Source organism: Triturus cristatus, chromosome 7 (genome assembly GCF_964204655.1).
Source record: "Triturus cristatus chromosome 7, aTriCri1.1, whole genome shotgun sequence".
Taxonomy (NCBI): Eukaryota; Metazoa; Chordata; class Amphibia; order Caudata; family Salamandridae; genus Triturus; species Triturus cristatus.
The window spans coordinates 568100213-568115962 of record NC_140590.1 but is presented as its reverse complement, the minus strand read 5'-3'; the positions used below and the strand labels follow the sequence as shown (position 1 = coordinate 568115962).

The 15750-nt window shown below is 47.9% G+C and overlaps 1 protein-coding gene across 2 annotated transcripts in view; it reads left to right on the top strand.

The window, feature by feature from the left end:
* Nucleotides 1–15750, top strand: part of LOC146810138 (polycystin-1-like) — a 545091-nt gene that overhangs the window by 272109 nt on the left and 257232 nt on the right. For both annotated transcript variants that reach the window (XR_014966550.1, XM_085617085.1), the window contains exons 21-23: nucleotides 1083–1239; nucleotides 4614–4760; nucleotides 10490–10631. Coding sequence is in view for 1 of the 2 variants with exons in the window: in XM_085617085.1 (XP_085473211.1) it covers nucleotides 1083–1239; nucleotides 4614–4760; nucleotides 10490–10631 (446 nt within the window). In the remaining variant the exon portion in view is untranslated. The remainder of the gene's footprint in view (nucleotides 1–1082; nucleotides 1240–4613; nucleotides 4761–10489; nucleotides 10632–15750) is intronic.

The window sequence follows — 15750 nt, the reverse complement described above, 5'->3', positions numbered from 1 at the left end:
CCCCTTTTATCATCCGGGATTTAGGTGTTAATCATAGGACCATGGTATTTATTGACCCATAAAATCGACAGAATAGAATCAACAAAGTCTCAATTCCTGACCCAGACGTATAAAAGATGCCCAGAGTGTGGGGGGGGGGGCTGGGGCTGGATCTTATGATCTCTAGCCGAACCATTGCCAGTGCAGACTTTAGCCAGTCTTCAACTTTCGGGGGGAGGGGGTCTTTCCATTTAAGACAGATTTCCCTTCGGGCCAGCAAAATCAGACATAACAACAGACCTCTGTGGGATTGTTCCATATGAACAGATGTCCTAGGTGCTTGCTCCCCAAAGCCAATGATATACATACCTTTTTTGAATGTCCCAAATTGGGAACATATTGGGAAGGGGTGTGTAGATATCTATGTAAGACCTTCGGAATTGATATTGTTTTGAATGGGTCTCTGATTTTTTTTGCCAATGACCAGGTGTCTACTGCATGTTTTAGCACAGCTGTATTTAAGACTTTCTTTAGTGTGGTGGAACACACGTTTCTCCAGAGAAGTGTTAAATATGGCCTCGATGTTAGTTGAGAAAAATATATATTTGGAAAATGTTTACACCTCTCTTTAGAGAGCTAATGCTCCTTTGAACCAGGGAAAACCTTTTGGCTGTGTAAATAAATAATTGTTACCATATTTTTGTTCACTTCTCAGCAAGATTTCATTTTTTTTAGATCACCCTTGATTTACCCTGGGCTGCCCCTGGAGAGTTTTTCTTCACCTAAAAGATGTTGTAACTATTAGTGTGATACCAGTGTCAGTATTGTACTAATGTCATGCAATTCCAAAACTGTAGCATACTGATATCACAACAGCTGTCATACTGGTGTTTTACCTATATCATTCCGCTGTCACATTGGTATCATACTGCTGTGATACTAGAGACATACCGATGTCAATGACATAACTGTGTCACACTGGTCGTGCCACACCAGTGTCACCTTGGTGTAATCCAGTGTCGTATTGGTAGCACGACACGTGTCATACCACTGTCATGCTAGTGTCATACTGCGTCATAGCATACCTTTCTGTCTCTTTGCAGAACGCTGACTGTCCGCATGCCGCCTGTCTCCGGATTCCAGACGGTCACAGGCTGGCTGAAGAACAAGAGCCAGTCTGAGCTCTGGGGGCTGGTACAGCAAGGAAACCCCCAGGACGTCATCCCGTACTCCCTGGCACTCGTCAGCGCCCTCAACCAGGTATGGGCATGATGCCAGGGCTGCTGGTTTCTAACCCTTCTCATATAATCCACAGACCTTTGTAATGGACGTCTTCAACTAAGTCTGAGTACAACGCTGTAGCCTCTGGTTTCAGGTCACCAAGATTGAACCCCATTCTTAGCAGCTCTCCTAAGTGCCGTCAGTCATATGGCTGCACAGGCCCGGCTGGGGTATATGGTTTCCGGTCTGCCCTTTCCACTAGGAGGCTGCCTGCTCCATGGTAGTCATCAGGGTCCTAATGCTACAAGGTGGGCAGTGGGAGGCTGGCCACACCGCGGAGACGATCTTGTTCTCCCTTCTCATCATCAGTGGATTGAACCTGTTCCAACAAGGGCAAATTGCTAGGGCTGCAGACCTACCCCTCCCCCAGGTGTTGATGTTGATGCCCCAGTCCCTGGCTCTCGCCTGTGCCCTCTGCTCTCTCCTAGGCTAAGAATAATTCTGGAGTTGTGAGCTTCCCCATCCTTAAAGGATGACCCTCTTGATCCTGGTACCTGCAGCTGTCAAATATTCATTCTTTCAACTTATAAGTCACACTATACATAATTTACAATGTTGTATCCATGCAATACCATATTAAAATGTGCTAGTTATGTCCTTTTTAATGTTAAATAAAAAAAAAACCTCACTTAAACCCCTAGGCTCGCTTCATAACCAATCAGATCCCTTCCTCGAATTACATGTTTTCAGCCAAGCTGCCCAGATGTATGATGCTACAGGCATGTATATTGTTGACAAATCCGAACTATAGCTTTATTCCAATGGACCTTTACAGTTATTAATGTCATGTGTCCTAACCGACGGCACTAATCCTCTTCTGCTCAGCCCACTTATTTTAGTGCAAAAAAGAGAGAAACGCAAGGTGCTTTTATAATCACAATATCCATCATTTTTGTATCTGGTTTTCTATTTTGCAGCACTCTCATGCGCACAGGACGGTGCATTAGAGGAAAGTCTAATTTAAATACAGCAATTCAAATTCCACCTCCTTTTATTGCATAAATACCCAGATCATAAAAAACACCCTTTGGCATTCAAACTAACAAACCTTTGCTCAGCATGCCAGCATCTTTTCTCAATCACCGTTATCATAGTCCTGTTTCAGGACAGGTTTGATCAAAACATCTTGTAACCTGTTCCCTTGATGTCCTTTCAATACGGCTGCTGATTAACACTTCCTGGGACTCTCTCTACTTAAACCGTGAGAGGGAGAAAGGGGACCACCATGGGACATGCTTGTCAAGAACGTGGTGAAGGTCTGTTCAGTTTCCTTCCTGATCGACTCAGAAAAGAGCAGCTCCTCCCTGCAGGCATCTTGCCTGCCTGCTCTGTATCGCACAAGTGAAAGGTATCAAGTTTCACCACAAGAGGGCCCTAGATTGCCAAAGAAGCTAAAACCTCCTTTGCACTTGATAATGCTTCATTGAAGATGGAGGTTTAAGTTGAAGAAGATAGGCCAGGCACCAAATCCCCCTTACATCAGGAAGAGAGAAGAACCATGCCAGGAAATTCACAAAAAGATTCCAAGTGGAATCCAGCTGAAAGAAGCAATAAACGAAGGACAGACATGAAGAGGTGGGTGATGAACATGTTGAAAAATTGGGAACAAACACGTTGTGATAGATCTTCTTTTTGTGATTGCCACCTTTATATATGATTCAACCAGGAACTGACATCACAGGATTCTGAACCTCCAATAGAGTTCACTGACGCCGTTCAGAAACACGTGTCTAGATATACGGCAGTGACTGCACCAGTTATGGTAAAAAGTATGAGGAATTTGAGCGCGAAATCCTGTACTACACTTACCAGGATGCAAAGGGGTAATGATGATGGGATGTGAGGCAGTGTGCTCCTACCCCCTTTACTATTTATAAAAGCTCTAGTGAGCCTACAAGCTGACGAGCTTCGGAGTTACTGCATGTCTGTAGTAGTATTCAACTGAGGAAATGTCCAGCAACCCCAGAATAATTCTCTACTGATGATGGAATAATCCAGAAACACGTGTCTAGAGATACTGCAATGACTGCACCAGCTTTGGTAAAAATTATGATGAAGTTTGATGCAAAAGCAAAATCCTCTACTCCACTAACCAGGATGCAATGGGGTAATGGCACTGGGATGTGGGGCAGTGTGCTCCTACCCTCCCCCTTACTATAATAAGGAAACAACATTGTTTTGCAGTGAAAAGTAGTTGGGCAAGTTGTGTGTGGCAAGGAGCAGTACTTATTTTCTGTCACCTCCTGGCACATTCCGAAGCTGCAGTGGTGCGGCACAAGGGGGCCCAAGACAAACTGACCTGGGGTGCAGGCCCCATCTGCCCCCCTCTAGAGACACCACTGTTTTCCTGCTGGGAGACTGCGCTGTTCCACTGCCTCCTCTCCTGACTAATGCCTCCACCTCATCATGGAACATCTCTCCAGTAGATCACTATACCAGAACCATCAGCGCGGTTCAGGAATAGACGACGCCCAGACACGTGCTGGGTGCGGCATCCAGCAGCGTGCAGTCTGAGAGCGCACCACATGTACAGTCCTCCTCTGACTGTGAAAAGCCTCCGATCAGTCGCGGCTCGCATGACTTGTGGGTGGTGGGCGGGTGGGATGGGTGCGAGGGGATCGCTTGGGGGTTTGCCCCTGGGTGGGAGGTTATAGGTGGGGATTTAAAAACTAAATTTAAAAACTTCACTTACCGGGTCCCGTGCCGCCTCTGGTCCTGGCCGGTACCGCAACAATTTTCCTGCTGCTTTCCTGCTCCTGGAACAGGAAGCAGGCATCCTCCCTTGCTCCCCCTAAGCCAATCACAATGCTGCAATGGCAGTGTCGTGATTGGTTTGGCCGGTGCCCAGCCTGGTGCCTGTAGGGAGGCCATTTTCTCTATGTTGGCTGCATGCAGCCTACATAGAGAAAATCCAGAGTGTGCATGATTGGTTTGGTCGGCCCTCTGGGGCCGGCCAAACAGTCAGGGCCCATAACATTGGGCAAGCCCAGACCCGCCCACTCGCTCGCCCCCAACCAGGTATACCATTCTGCTTTCTTACAGCGCAGTAAGCAGAAACATAAAAGGGTATTTAAAATACCATTTTATGTTTCTGCTTCTCACACTGTGAGAAAGCAGTGGGGCGACGCTCCTCTGCCCTGATGGAGGAGCCGCCCCTAATCCCTGGGCTCAGATGTGACAATGCCTCTCGCCATCTGGCGGAAGGAGAACACATTGAGTGCCTCCATGCTCCTTCGTTCCTATTGCGCAGTTTGTAGACACCCAACTTTTTCATTGACTGTCAATTAGAGGGATGTTGAAGGGATTTGGATTGATTCTTCTGGGAATTCCTTAATGTCACTTCTCTGTTCTAGAATGTTGGGTCTGGAGGAACTTCCAGCGACAGGGACAAGGCAGACCGGATCTCCATTCGCAGCAACATCACTGAGGCGCTAACCTCCCTGAAGATCAGCAGCATGAAGGATGTAACCCAGCTAAGTGCCGCCATCTCGCAGTGTGTGGTACGGCTTCGCAGTAACCCCAGTCTTCTCCAGTGGGCACAGTAACATAATGGTCCCAGTTGAGGGACAGGTGGTGGGGAAGTGCGGGGGTGGCGAGAGGGAGCAAGAGGGTAATGGGTGGGAGAGGGGGGATTGGTCGAAATTTGGGGGCATATCAGCAAGGCGAGGTGATAGAATTATCGCTGCTTTAGCGTCCGTTTTCGGACAAAAAGCGGCGATAATTTTATCGGCCTATTAGCATGGACACGCTGACGCGTGAATCCATGCCTTAGCGCTTATTTCCGGAACGCTCAGCTTCGCATCTCTAATGAGATGCAAAGTGGGCGTTCCTCCCCAAAATAACTGGAGAAATGTCACTAACCGACATTTCTCCAATTATCAAGCTTCACGCTAACAAGCAGAGCGATACGAAAAGTAGCGCTAACCGTGGTTATCGCTACTTTCCTTACACCTGCTTTTCTTCTGACTTAGCAATGTAATCCAATGGAAGGTGGATTACATGGCTAAATCCACCTTGCCCTATCAGCAAGGTATCACCGGTCGCAGTGCGATTAGCACTGGATTTCCAGTGATAATCGCACTGTTTTCTAGCTAACGCATGGATTTCTATCGTTTTGGAGATAAGTGTTGCTGATAGCACGCTATCTCCGCGATAGAATCCAGCGATAGCCGGCGATAATTATCCTAGCGCTGAGTGCCCTTAGCTATAATTAGCACCTCGCCTTGCTGATATGCCCCTTAGAGAGTGTAGGAAAAGGTGGAAGGGGTGGTATGAGAGAGAGGTGGGAGGCAGGATAGGAACATGATAAGAGGTGGATGATGGGGGACAGGTTAATTTGGTGGAAATAAGATGAAGAGGGCCTATTGACGGGGGAGCTGGTGAGAGGGGCTTGGTAAGCTACGGAGGTTTGGGGAATGTTGTTAGTGTGAGGGAGCTGGGATGTGGGAGAAAGAGGAGAGAAGAGATTTTGTTGGTACATGGACTGGAGAGGCGCATAGAGGGAGAATGCGCGAACTTTGATGGGAAACGGCGGAAAGAGGCTCGATGTGAGTCAGAGTAGAGGGGTCTAACAGCAGGAAAGAGATTGTGGACTTTGGCCAAGATCGTGTCATCATCTTGAAAAATGATAAAAATTGAGACTGAGAGGTTACCGGACAGAATGAGAGGAGATAGACATTTACTTTACTGTGATAACTGGTGCGCAGGGCAGGGCGTGATAGCAAAGTAGAGCAGCCCGTGGACGCAGGCAACAGACTGCGAGAAACAAATCCTGTTCTTACAGCGCCACCTGCTGGGCATCAGTGAGAGTGCTGCAAACGTTATTCAACTTCTGGGGATGCAGGCTACTCTCATGGAAGAAAATGAGTGGAAAAGTGTGCTCTGTACACTTGCCGTGATTCTGTGACCAAAAAGAGGTCAGGTTTCAAAGTAACTAACTAGCATAACGATGGTGTCACCAAAAATGACATCATATGACATCTGTCACTGTGATGTTATCATAGGAAATCACGTGATGCTTTATAGCGTGTGACCCTAGTCATGCCTGTTCAGTTGTGGTTTATGACTCACTCGCAGATATGGGGCTGAGGATCAAACATAACCTGCACTGAGGGAGTGAATCAACAAAGTGCAGAATACAGTTTTAGCACCCCCTCACTGAAACACATTTAATATCGGAGACACATAGGAAAAGTGGTTTATATATAAGTTTCAAGAGTCGTTATGTCCCTCCTCAATGAGGACAATGTTGGGGTTTGCACAGAGGGGATTGAATGTCTGATTGATGCACCAAGTCGTTCAATGAGAAAAAGACCCTCATCCGCGGTCAACGCGTCTTTCTAATCCTTTTTTTTTTTCCAGTCAGACATCTCCCCTGCTGGGTGCCCCAGGGCTCAGCTCTCAGCCCACTGCTCTTCGATATCTATCTAGCCCCGTTGGCGACCCTCATCTCTTCGAGAGGGGTGAAAGCAGTATCCTAAGCGGATGACACTCAGCTGGTGTTCTCCTTTAGGGCACACCCTGCAGCTGCCCTTGACAGATTTAAAGACTGCCTGAGGGACATTGCAGGCTGGATGGACAAAAATTATCTGAAGCTAAATGCAGATAAAACCGAAGTCCTATCTTTTTAACCGTGGATCGCCTCCGCCACCGTGCCTCTGGTGGCCGTTGGAGCTGGGATGCCCTCCCAGCCACAAGGATTCGGTCACAAGCCTGGGAGTGAGATGGGAGAAGAAGCTCAACCTTACGGCACAAGTCAGGCACATTTCCGCAGCTTGGAAAATGAGAACTATAAGGAAATTCTTACATTTCCTGCCTGAAAAAAGCCATAGGATAACGGTCCATGCCTTGGTCACCTCCCAACTAGATTATGCCAACTGTCTCTATATGGGTCTGCCGGGTCCTCTGACCCATAGGTCACAGATGGCGCATATTTGCCGCATTTGAGACCTCTACACTGGCTCCCTGTGACCAGGAGGATTGAGTTCAAGGCACTAACCCCCGCTCTTTCCGAGCTTACTATGGCAAAGGACTGGACTATCTCAGGTCAAGGTTCAAACTTATCACCAGAAGCGGACTTTGAGCTCCAGTCAGCAGCACCTTCTCACTGTCCCCCGCTTTGCAAAAATGTGACAAGTAAGTAGGTCCTTCACAGTCAGGATGTCCAAAGTGTGGAACTCCTTGCCCAGCCACTTGCATGGGCTGGAGATGGAGCAGGATTTTAGAAAGGTGCTAAAAACCTGTCTCTTCAGGCAGGGGCAGTAGTATCAGGAGTCTGAGTCTAGCTTGTCTGCTAGCGCCGCGACACCTCATCCGAGGTAGCGGTGCACTTTATAAGCTGTCATTCATTTATTTGAGCTGTAAATGCGTCAAACCACTGCCTCCAGGTAATTAGTGGTACTCCCGGAGTGTCCAAGAATGGTGATGGTGGGGGTTCACTGATTGCATGTCAGGAGTCAATGTGAGTTAAAAAAATATCACAATGAATTAAAAAACGGTCGAGTAAACAGCCTGGGCTAAAACTACCCTACAAGTCACACAAACACGCATGCACAATAAGCTGTATATAAACAGATGTGCACATCAATGTGTCAATGCGTGCCAGCTAGGTTGAAATTGCAAAATACCAACAAATGAAGTTAAACAGTACCTTTTTGTGCTGACACAGCCACAAGGAGATAAACTACCACCAACAGGGGTACTTTGTGGCACTTTTGCACATCCAAATGATAGTGTGCCTATCACTGTAAATAAGCTGGAGATCATGTTGATAGCTGCAGGTGTGAAGGCCACAATCTCAATTGCACTCTGCTGCAGCCTTCCAGCTGTGACGGTGACAAAAACAGGGTTATACTTTCTTGGGGTTGCTTCATGCTTGCCATGAAAATTGCCCAGGATTAGGCCCACTGTCTCAAAATGCTCACTGATGCGTCGTTAACATAATTGTATTTACTGTTGATTGTGCTTGTAGTAAACGTGTTTGTTTTTACGGGCGGTAGGGCTTGTACTGATGCACCACCCTTGATCCGCAGCTGCACAACGCAGCAGGCCCACCCGCCAAGTCCGTGCAGGAAACTGATGGCGGTGAGCATGCGCACAGGCCACATAGCTCAAGGTCGATGTTTAAAAACAATCAATTATGCTGAAAGTGAGGAACACCGGAAACTCCTCAGCTTTCTGACCTCCTGCACTGCTTGATCAAAATGACTAAGACTGCAGGCACACGTCCAGACGCCCGGAGACTCTGTCCACCACTCTGTAGGTGAGCACACCGCTCTGCTGGTGAGCCCAGGTTCACAATGAGAGGGGTGGTCTCTAAGTGACTTATCACCAAAAATACGTGCTAAATGACCAGTGGAGCCAGAACATTTCTGTCGTAATATTTATTCATGTGAGTTCACTGTAAACAAACCACCCTGAGCTGCTCACAGGCTCACCCTCAAAGATCAACTTCCCAAACAATTGGAATCACATCATCCCATGGAATGTTAGCTCCACACCAGCCGTCAGCTGCAAGTATCACACGGTGGTGTAGAGGAAATACCAGAATACTACAAAAACACTATGACTTACTTTCCATTTTTCCAATTTTGTATGTGTGCAGTACTCTAAGGCATACATGCGAAGTTAGAAAAGTTTGTGAAGAAAAGAACCCTTTTCTCCTTCTCTTCACCTACCCCGAGGAGTCGTATTTTTTTGGCACAAAGCTCACACTAATGTTAGCAGATAAGGCTTTGCGTTCAAAACCATGAGTGGTTGCATGGGAATGCCCATGTACCACCCAGGAGATGCAGTATAAAACAGTGCTACGCGAAGCATGTTTTGCATGCTTCTAGGCAATTGTCTTTTGCACAGAACATTAAATCCGAAATCAATACTTTGGATTGCTTAGCATCACTTTTTGTGACCTTGCCCCAAAGCAGTGTTGATAAATCTAGCCCTACATGTTTGCATGTTTTGACGATGAACACCTCACTTATGGTTGCAAATCGACCTTGTGTGCACCCTAGAAATGGCCACATACCTACGTTATGTACATCACACTGGAAGATGCAAGCCTCTATTATGTGCACCCTAGAGGTGCTAGCGCGATTGCTCTGTGCTTGCTCCAAAATTATTGCATGCCTCCATTTAATACATCCAAAACGTAGCTGCATATGCACACCCCAGAGATTGTGACGTATTTGCATTATGGACACCCAGGAGATTTCTGGGCAATGGGTACCAGTTATATATGCCCAAAGAGTCTTGAACACTTGGACCTCCCAATCCTCCCTGTTCTTTGCAGCTAGTTCACAGCATTTTTAATTACTCTATTGAAGCACTCTATCATAGGATATAGAGTGTTGTGGTTCTATGCTTGACACCTAACTTGGCAAAGTAATTGTATGCCTTCCCAGAAATGAATTGTACGCCATTTTCACTGATCAACTGCATAGGTAATCCCTCATTCAGGAAAACCTCATCCAAAAATGTCAAAACAGCATCAGTATCATCCCTTTCCCCGATTTTAATGGTAAGCTATCTAGAAAAGCTATCAATCAAAGCTATCACATATGTCTGCCTTTCTCCTATGGGTCCCTTGATATCTATAGTCCCATGATATCTATAGCAACAGTCTCCCATGGTCTTAGTAAGATAACCTAACACTCCTGCAATGGCTGCACATCTGGAATATGTACATCCAAGAAATGCGTGCTTGTGTGCATTAGATACATGAAGTGTCTGTGTTTACATTATATGTAAACACACACGAATTACAGTTTTCAAATGCAAGGTGCATACATTTGAATGGGTTGTGACTGCAGGAGACATTACCATGCATATTAAGTGTAGATATTAGAGCCTATCATATCCATGTTCATTTAGCTGGAAAGATCAGGTCATTGTGGTAGCTTACTGAAGACACATCTTATCATAGTGTGGCAGCAGGCCTTTAATAGGTATAGGAACGTGAATACAAATCGGTAGGAATTGATAAGAGCGGTAGCCGACGACCTAAATTAGTAGAGACGGCAAGTATGGTTCTTAAGGTTGACGATAAGATGCAGAGATAGTGATTGTCCCTACAGAGACCTGAGAAGGCCTAAAAATAAGTGTTACAAAGATGAAGTAATGAGGGATTGAGAGCAGGCCCCCAGCTGGGCTAAGAGTGGGACAGTGTTGGGTTGGTTTACTCAAGATACCTTTGTCTGATGGAAGAATGCATTACTTCCTTCTCTCTGTACAGACAGTCCCTGAAGAAATGACCTATGGAAGTCGTGCACGTGTGCTGCAGGCTGCTCAGAAGATGATCCATGTCATCAGCAGTGAGAATGAGGAGGGGCATGAGACACCAGTGACAGCCGGCAAAAACATCCTGGGAATTCTAGGTAAGTGGCGGGACCCACAGAATGTCGAGAGCACTTTACACCCCGATTACACCTCTGCTCTAGTGATAATGATGGGCATGCTCACATGATAGGGAACAAACTTACCTCCTCGAAAGCCAGCGAAGGCGGTGTGGTCGTGCAGCGCATGGAGTGAGACGTGCGCCTGGGGAGCTCCATGCCACCGCTGCCATCTAAAGCCAATAACACGGCACCAGGGTATCGGAGGGCTCTCCCCGTCAATGCCACAGACACCGGAGGGGCTCAAGAACAGGCTGCTCGCATCATTTGGGCTTGCGGACACGGGGGCTGTAGATGCAATCTAGAGGGCTGAGGCTCACATACACAACTGCCATTTTTTATTGCCTGACTGTCCAGAAGCAACAGATCAAGCGGGCATTCTCCCCCGAAGGGTCGCCAGCAGCCCTGAGGGAGCTACGAGCCAGATTGCACAACACCTTAGGTGACCTTGAAGGTGGAGGAGACATGGCCGGGGATCGTCTCCTGGAACCGTGAAGGTACGCCGTCTTGCGGGGGGAAGGCCTGGAATTGCCATCTTGGGGCCTGCTTGGCTAGAGAGATTGCGCTCCGCAATGTTAACAAGACTGCTTATTTACAAGCGCTGTGGAAAGAAACCCCCTACAAGAAGCGCAGCGGAGATACAAACTGCACCGGATCCCCCCTCCCTGGGCAGAAGCTATGCCAAGAAGTCGTAGTCCCACCCCAGAGAATACAGCCGCACACTAGCGTGGCAGGCGGCATCCCCCCCGCCCCCCCCGGTCCAGGCCTGCAGAGCTCATTGAGGGTGGATGCTTAACCCAGGTGCTGCAAGAAGAGGGAAGCGTGGCCGCAGAGAAAGCCGTCAAAAGAAATCGCAAGGGCAAGCTCTACTCCAGGGCTCACGAGGCAGGGATCCTGGTCTGGACAGCTCCACAAATCAACCACCTACTGAGAGGGACGACCGCGTATGTCACAACATTTAACCCCCCAGATTACGATTCTGAGGTATTTTACTAGCACACAGGCCCGCCAAGGCAGCATATAAGCGGCTTCCTAGAGAGGTGATACCAAACCCCACACTGCACCATGTGACAATCCCTGTTACCCCATCATAGAAGCACCAATGGAGGCCAGTGAATGAGCAAGAAGCCGCAGTAACAGACAACGCCTTGGGTGAGGGTGACACCCCCTTACATAGCCACTACAATGCTCAAAATCCTCACTACACAGCCCACTGAAAAGGAACCTACAGGGCCATTGACATAAAGGAGTAATGCGACAAATCTAACACATACCACAGTGTCATATTTTGCTCAAGGGTACTTGCCTCTATTCTATATCTGGGGTATTCTGAGATTACTGCTCTGCCTCCCTTGACAAGGTGCTTACTGAGAACACTACTGATCAAGGGATATGCCACACTCAAAGGCAGGGAAGGATACCACTGCAAATTCGAAAGACAATCCTGTGACCTCCCTGTGGAACGCAGCTGGTCCCCCAGCTACAGTGACCATGGCATCCACCCCAGAAGGCGTACCTAAAGGGGCAGAGGGCACGGACATTATGACATTTGTAGCAGAACTCAGAGGAGACGAGGACACTTCCCCACCAGCACTTGATAGGGTACATCGAGTGGCTACAACCCCCGAATGCTCTAAACTAATCCCCGACGTATTGACAAGAGTTCATTTCTTTACAGAGAAAGAGGCAATATTAAAAGCGGCGCGGAACAAAACTGAACTGACATTCAAAGGCGCCAAAATCCAGCTTTTCCAAGACATCGCCCCAACTACACTCCAGTGCCACAGAGACTTTAAACCTGTCACTGACAAGCTCCGCGAACTGGGCATCCAATGCCAATGGGGCCATCCTATTGCTTTAATTTTCACATGGGAGACTAAATGCCGGGTGCTGCATTCTCTCCAGGAGGCCAAACAATTACTCCAACTCTCCGTCTCCTCCAGAGCAGCTAGCCCCTCCTTCATACCAACATTGGATACCAACATTGGACAGAGAAGCTGCATGGTCACAGTGGACCAGGGCTCTCAGGCAGTGACGAGGGGACCAGAAACAGGGGGCAATCCTCCTCCCTGGCCAAACAAGACAACATCCAACACTTCCACTCCATGGATGGCGAGAGGTCGCCCAGTCTCTCACAAGCACCATCAGAATGACAGAGCTGGCGTCCTGAGGTAAATGACTATGATCTCTGGCGCAGCTCCTCTGGACAGCATTAAAACACTCTGCACAGAAAAGATGTGCCATTGTGCCCCGGCCGAAGCTCGGCGGAAGGGCCGGGGTGCCCCGCCTGGCGAGGTGTCTGCTTCACGATTCGCTTCCCCCAACCCTATTCCTAAGAGAGTGACATCTCTGGAATAAATTGTGCCATGGTGCCTTGTTCATTCTTGGACTGGAATAGGAACTGTTGGCCCTGTTAGTCCTTGATCATCTTTGAAGTTTTCACATTCTTCTTTTATTCCTTTTGCCCTATTGGAGGGAGGGAGGGTCACCACACTGAGATTGCAGTGACTTCCCAGATAGGGCTACTGGAGCGCGAGACTGCTCCAAATTATTTTCCATTGGGAGTTGGGGCGCCATCTTTTATCACCATCCCTGATAGATTGTCTCCCGGGCTCCGGCATGTGACCTGGTATATATTCCCCATAGTCCATCGTCACAATGCGAACGGGTACACTACATATACACAATAACCACTGTTCCCTGCATGAAGATCCTCTCAGTTAACGTGAAGGGCCTTAACGCCCCAAACAAACGCCGTCAGATCTGGCGTTATCTGCTGCAACAGGACCCGGACATTATCTTTTTATAGGAGACACACCTCCTGAGGAAAGATACCCATCGCATGACCCATTATAAATACCCACTTCAATGCTGGGCGTCTGCGCCCACAAAAACTGCTGGAGTGGAAATACTTTGTAGGTCAAGAATCACTCAAGGTGCTGTGCGAGCGGTAAAGAGTAGAGAGGGTAGATACATTAAAGTGGTAGAGCTGCTGTTGCAAAAAAATACTCCCTCCCCACAACGCACTCCCCGTAGGCACCTCCCCTCACATATTCTACGCGACCCGGTAGATGTAACAGAAATCAGGGAAGCAATCACAGCATTTTTCGCATCTAATCACCTCCCAGAAACCCCATTCCCAGTTGTATGGGATGCTTTTAAAGACACCTTTACAGGTCTAATAACATCCATAGCGATAGCGCGCAAACAGGAAGCCCGTCTGGTTGAGGACAAGTTGACTAAGGACATAAAAATGCTGTAGAAGCTAGACCAAGAGATGCACAGCTGTTAATAAACAACGCTTAGCTATGCTTCGGGGCCAGCTAAGGGCACACAGAACGAACAAAGTGGAGCAGGCTTTAATGGCACTAAAGCAGAAATACCATGACAGGGGGGATAAAGTGGGAACAATCCTTGTGCGCCGATTAACGGAGGAGGGCAGCTAAGGCACATATTACGAAAATTAAAACGACAGATGGCACATGGACCACAACTGAAACAGCTAAACAGGCAGCTTTTCATGACTTTTACACTTCTCTTTACGCACAGGAGCACCCCCATCCAAATCAGATACAGGCAGCACTTGCTGACTATAAATGGACCCCAATAGATAAGCAACATGTGCAGTTCCTCGATGAGTCACTCACATTAGAAGAACTCAACCGAGCACTGAAAGACCTACCACTTGGTAAGACACCAGGCCCAGATGACCTACCGGTCTACTTTTACTGCACCTTCCTCCCACAAATACAAGACTGCCTCTTCAACTCATTCACTGGTCCGTCAGCTTTTATGGCCATGGCTGAAATAACACTTATTCCTAAACCAGGCAAAGACCACACGTTATTCTCCTCTTATTGCCCCATAGCACTTCTCTTTACGGATTAAAAAATATACACCAAAATTCTAGCTAAACGTTTAGAACCACACATGCCGGGGCTCATAGAGCCAGACAAGTTGGTTTTATCCGGCACCGCCAGGGCGCCCACAATGTATGATGGATAGCGTAACTGGTAGAAAAGGCACGCCACTGGGACATCCCCGCCTGTATGCTGTCATTAGACACAGAAGAGGCTTTTGACCGAGTAGACTGGGAATTTTTGAGGGCTGTACTACAGAAAGTAGGGCTTGGGCCTATGATGACTTCTAGGAAAATGGCTTCATATAACTCCCCTCAAATCCAGGTTATGCTAATTGGTCAACTCATGAACCCCATACGCATACAAAGAGGCACCAGGCAAGGTTGCTGTGAGAAAGTGCCATCTTTCTTGCATGGTATGCCCCCACTTTTTGCTGAATTGCTGAATGTACTTTAACTGAGTGTGCCCTGGACCCCTGCCAATCAGGTGCCCAGGGCCTATGTTCCGTCCCTAAACACACAAAACCCAATTTGGCAAACCCTGGCCCGCCTAGAGGTTCCGTTCTTGCTGCTACGCTCTTGTTGCGCTCCTTTGCTTATTTTGCACATGTTTTTATCGCTCCACATACTTGCACTTTAAAAAACAAACAAGAAATAATTCATGATTCATGATTTTTAGGATTCAATAGATTGCTGCTCTACTGGATTGGGGCTTGCTGGGGATACGTGGCTAATACACTTCCTGCTTTCCCGTTGTGCCGCCGAGAAACGCCATCTTTTGCTCAGTGGCGGTCTAGCTCTCAGGCACACGGGACTATTTAGATGCACGCTGGACGGACACGCATCGCCTAGAGGTTCCGTTCTTTCTGCTACGCTCTTGTTGCACTCCTTTGCTTATTTTGCACATGTTTTTATCGCTCCACATACTTGCACTTTAAAAAACAAACAAGAATTAATTCATGATTCATGATTTTTAGGATTCAATAGATTGCTGCTCTACTGGATTGGGGCTTGCTGGGGATACGTGGCTAATACACTTCCTGCTTTCCCATGGTGCAGCCGAGAGCCGCCATCTTTTGCTCAGTGGCGGTCTAACTCTCGGGCACATGGGACTATTTAGATGCACGCTGGACGGACGCGCGCAGCGGGCGCCCAGCGGGCGCGCCTAAGGCAAGCCTGTCTGCGCCCGTCAGCGTCCCGAAAGCAGCCAGCGCCAGCAGTCATGCTGTCTGCAGGCCTCTG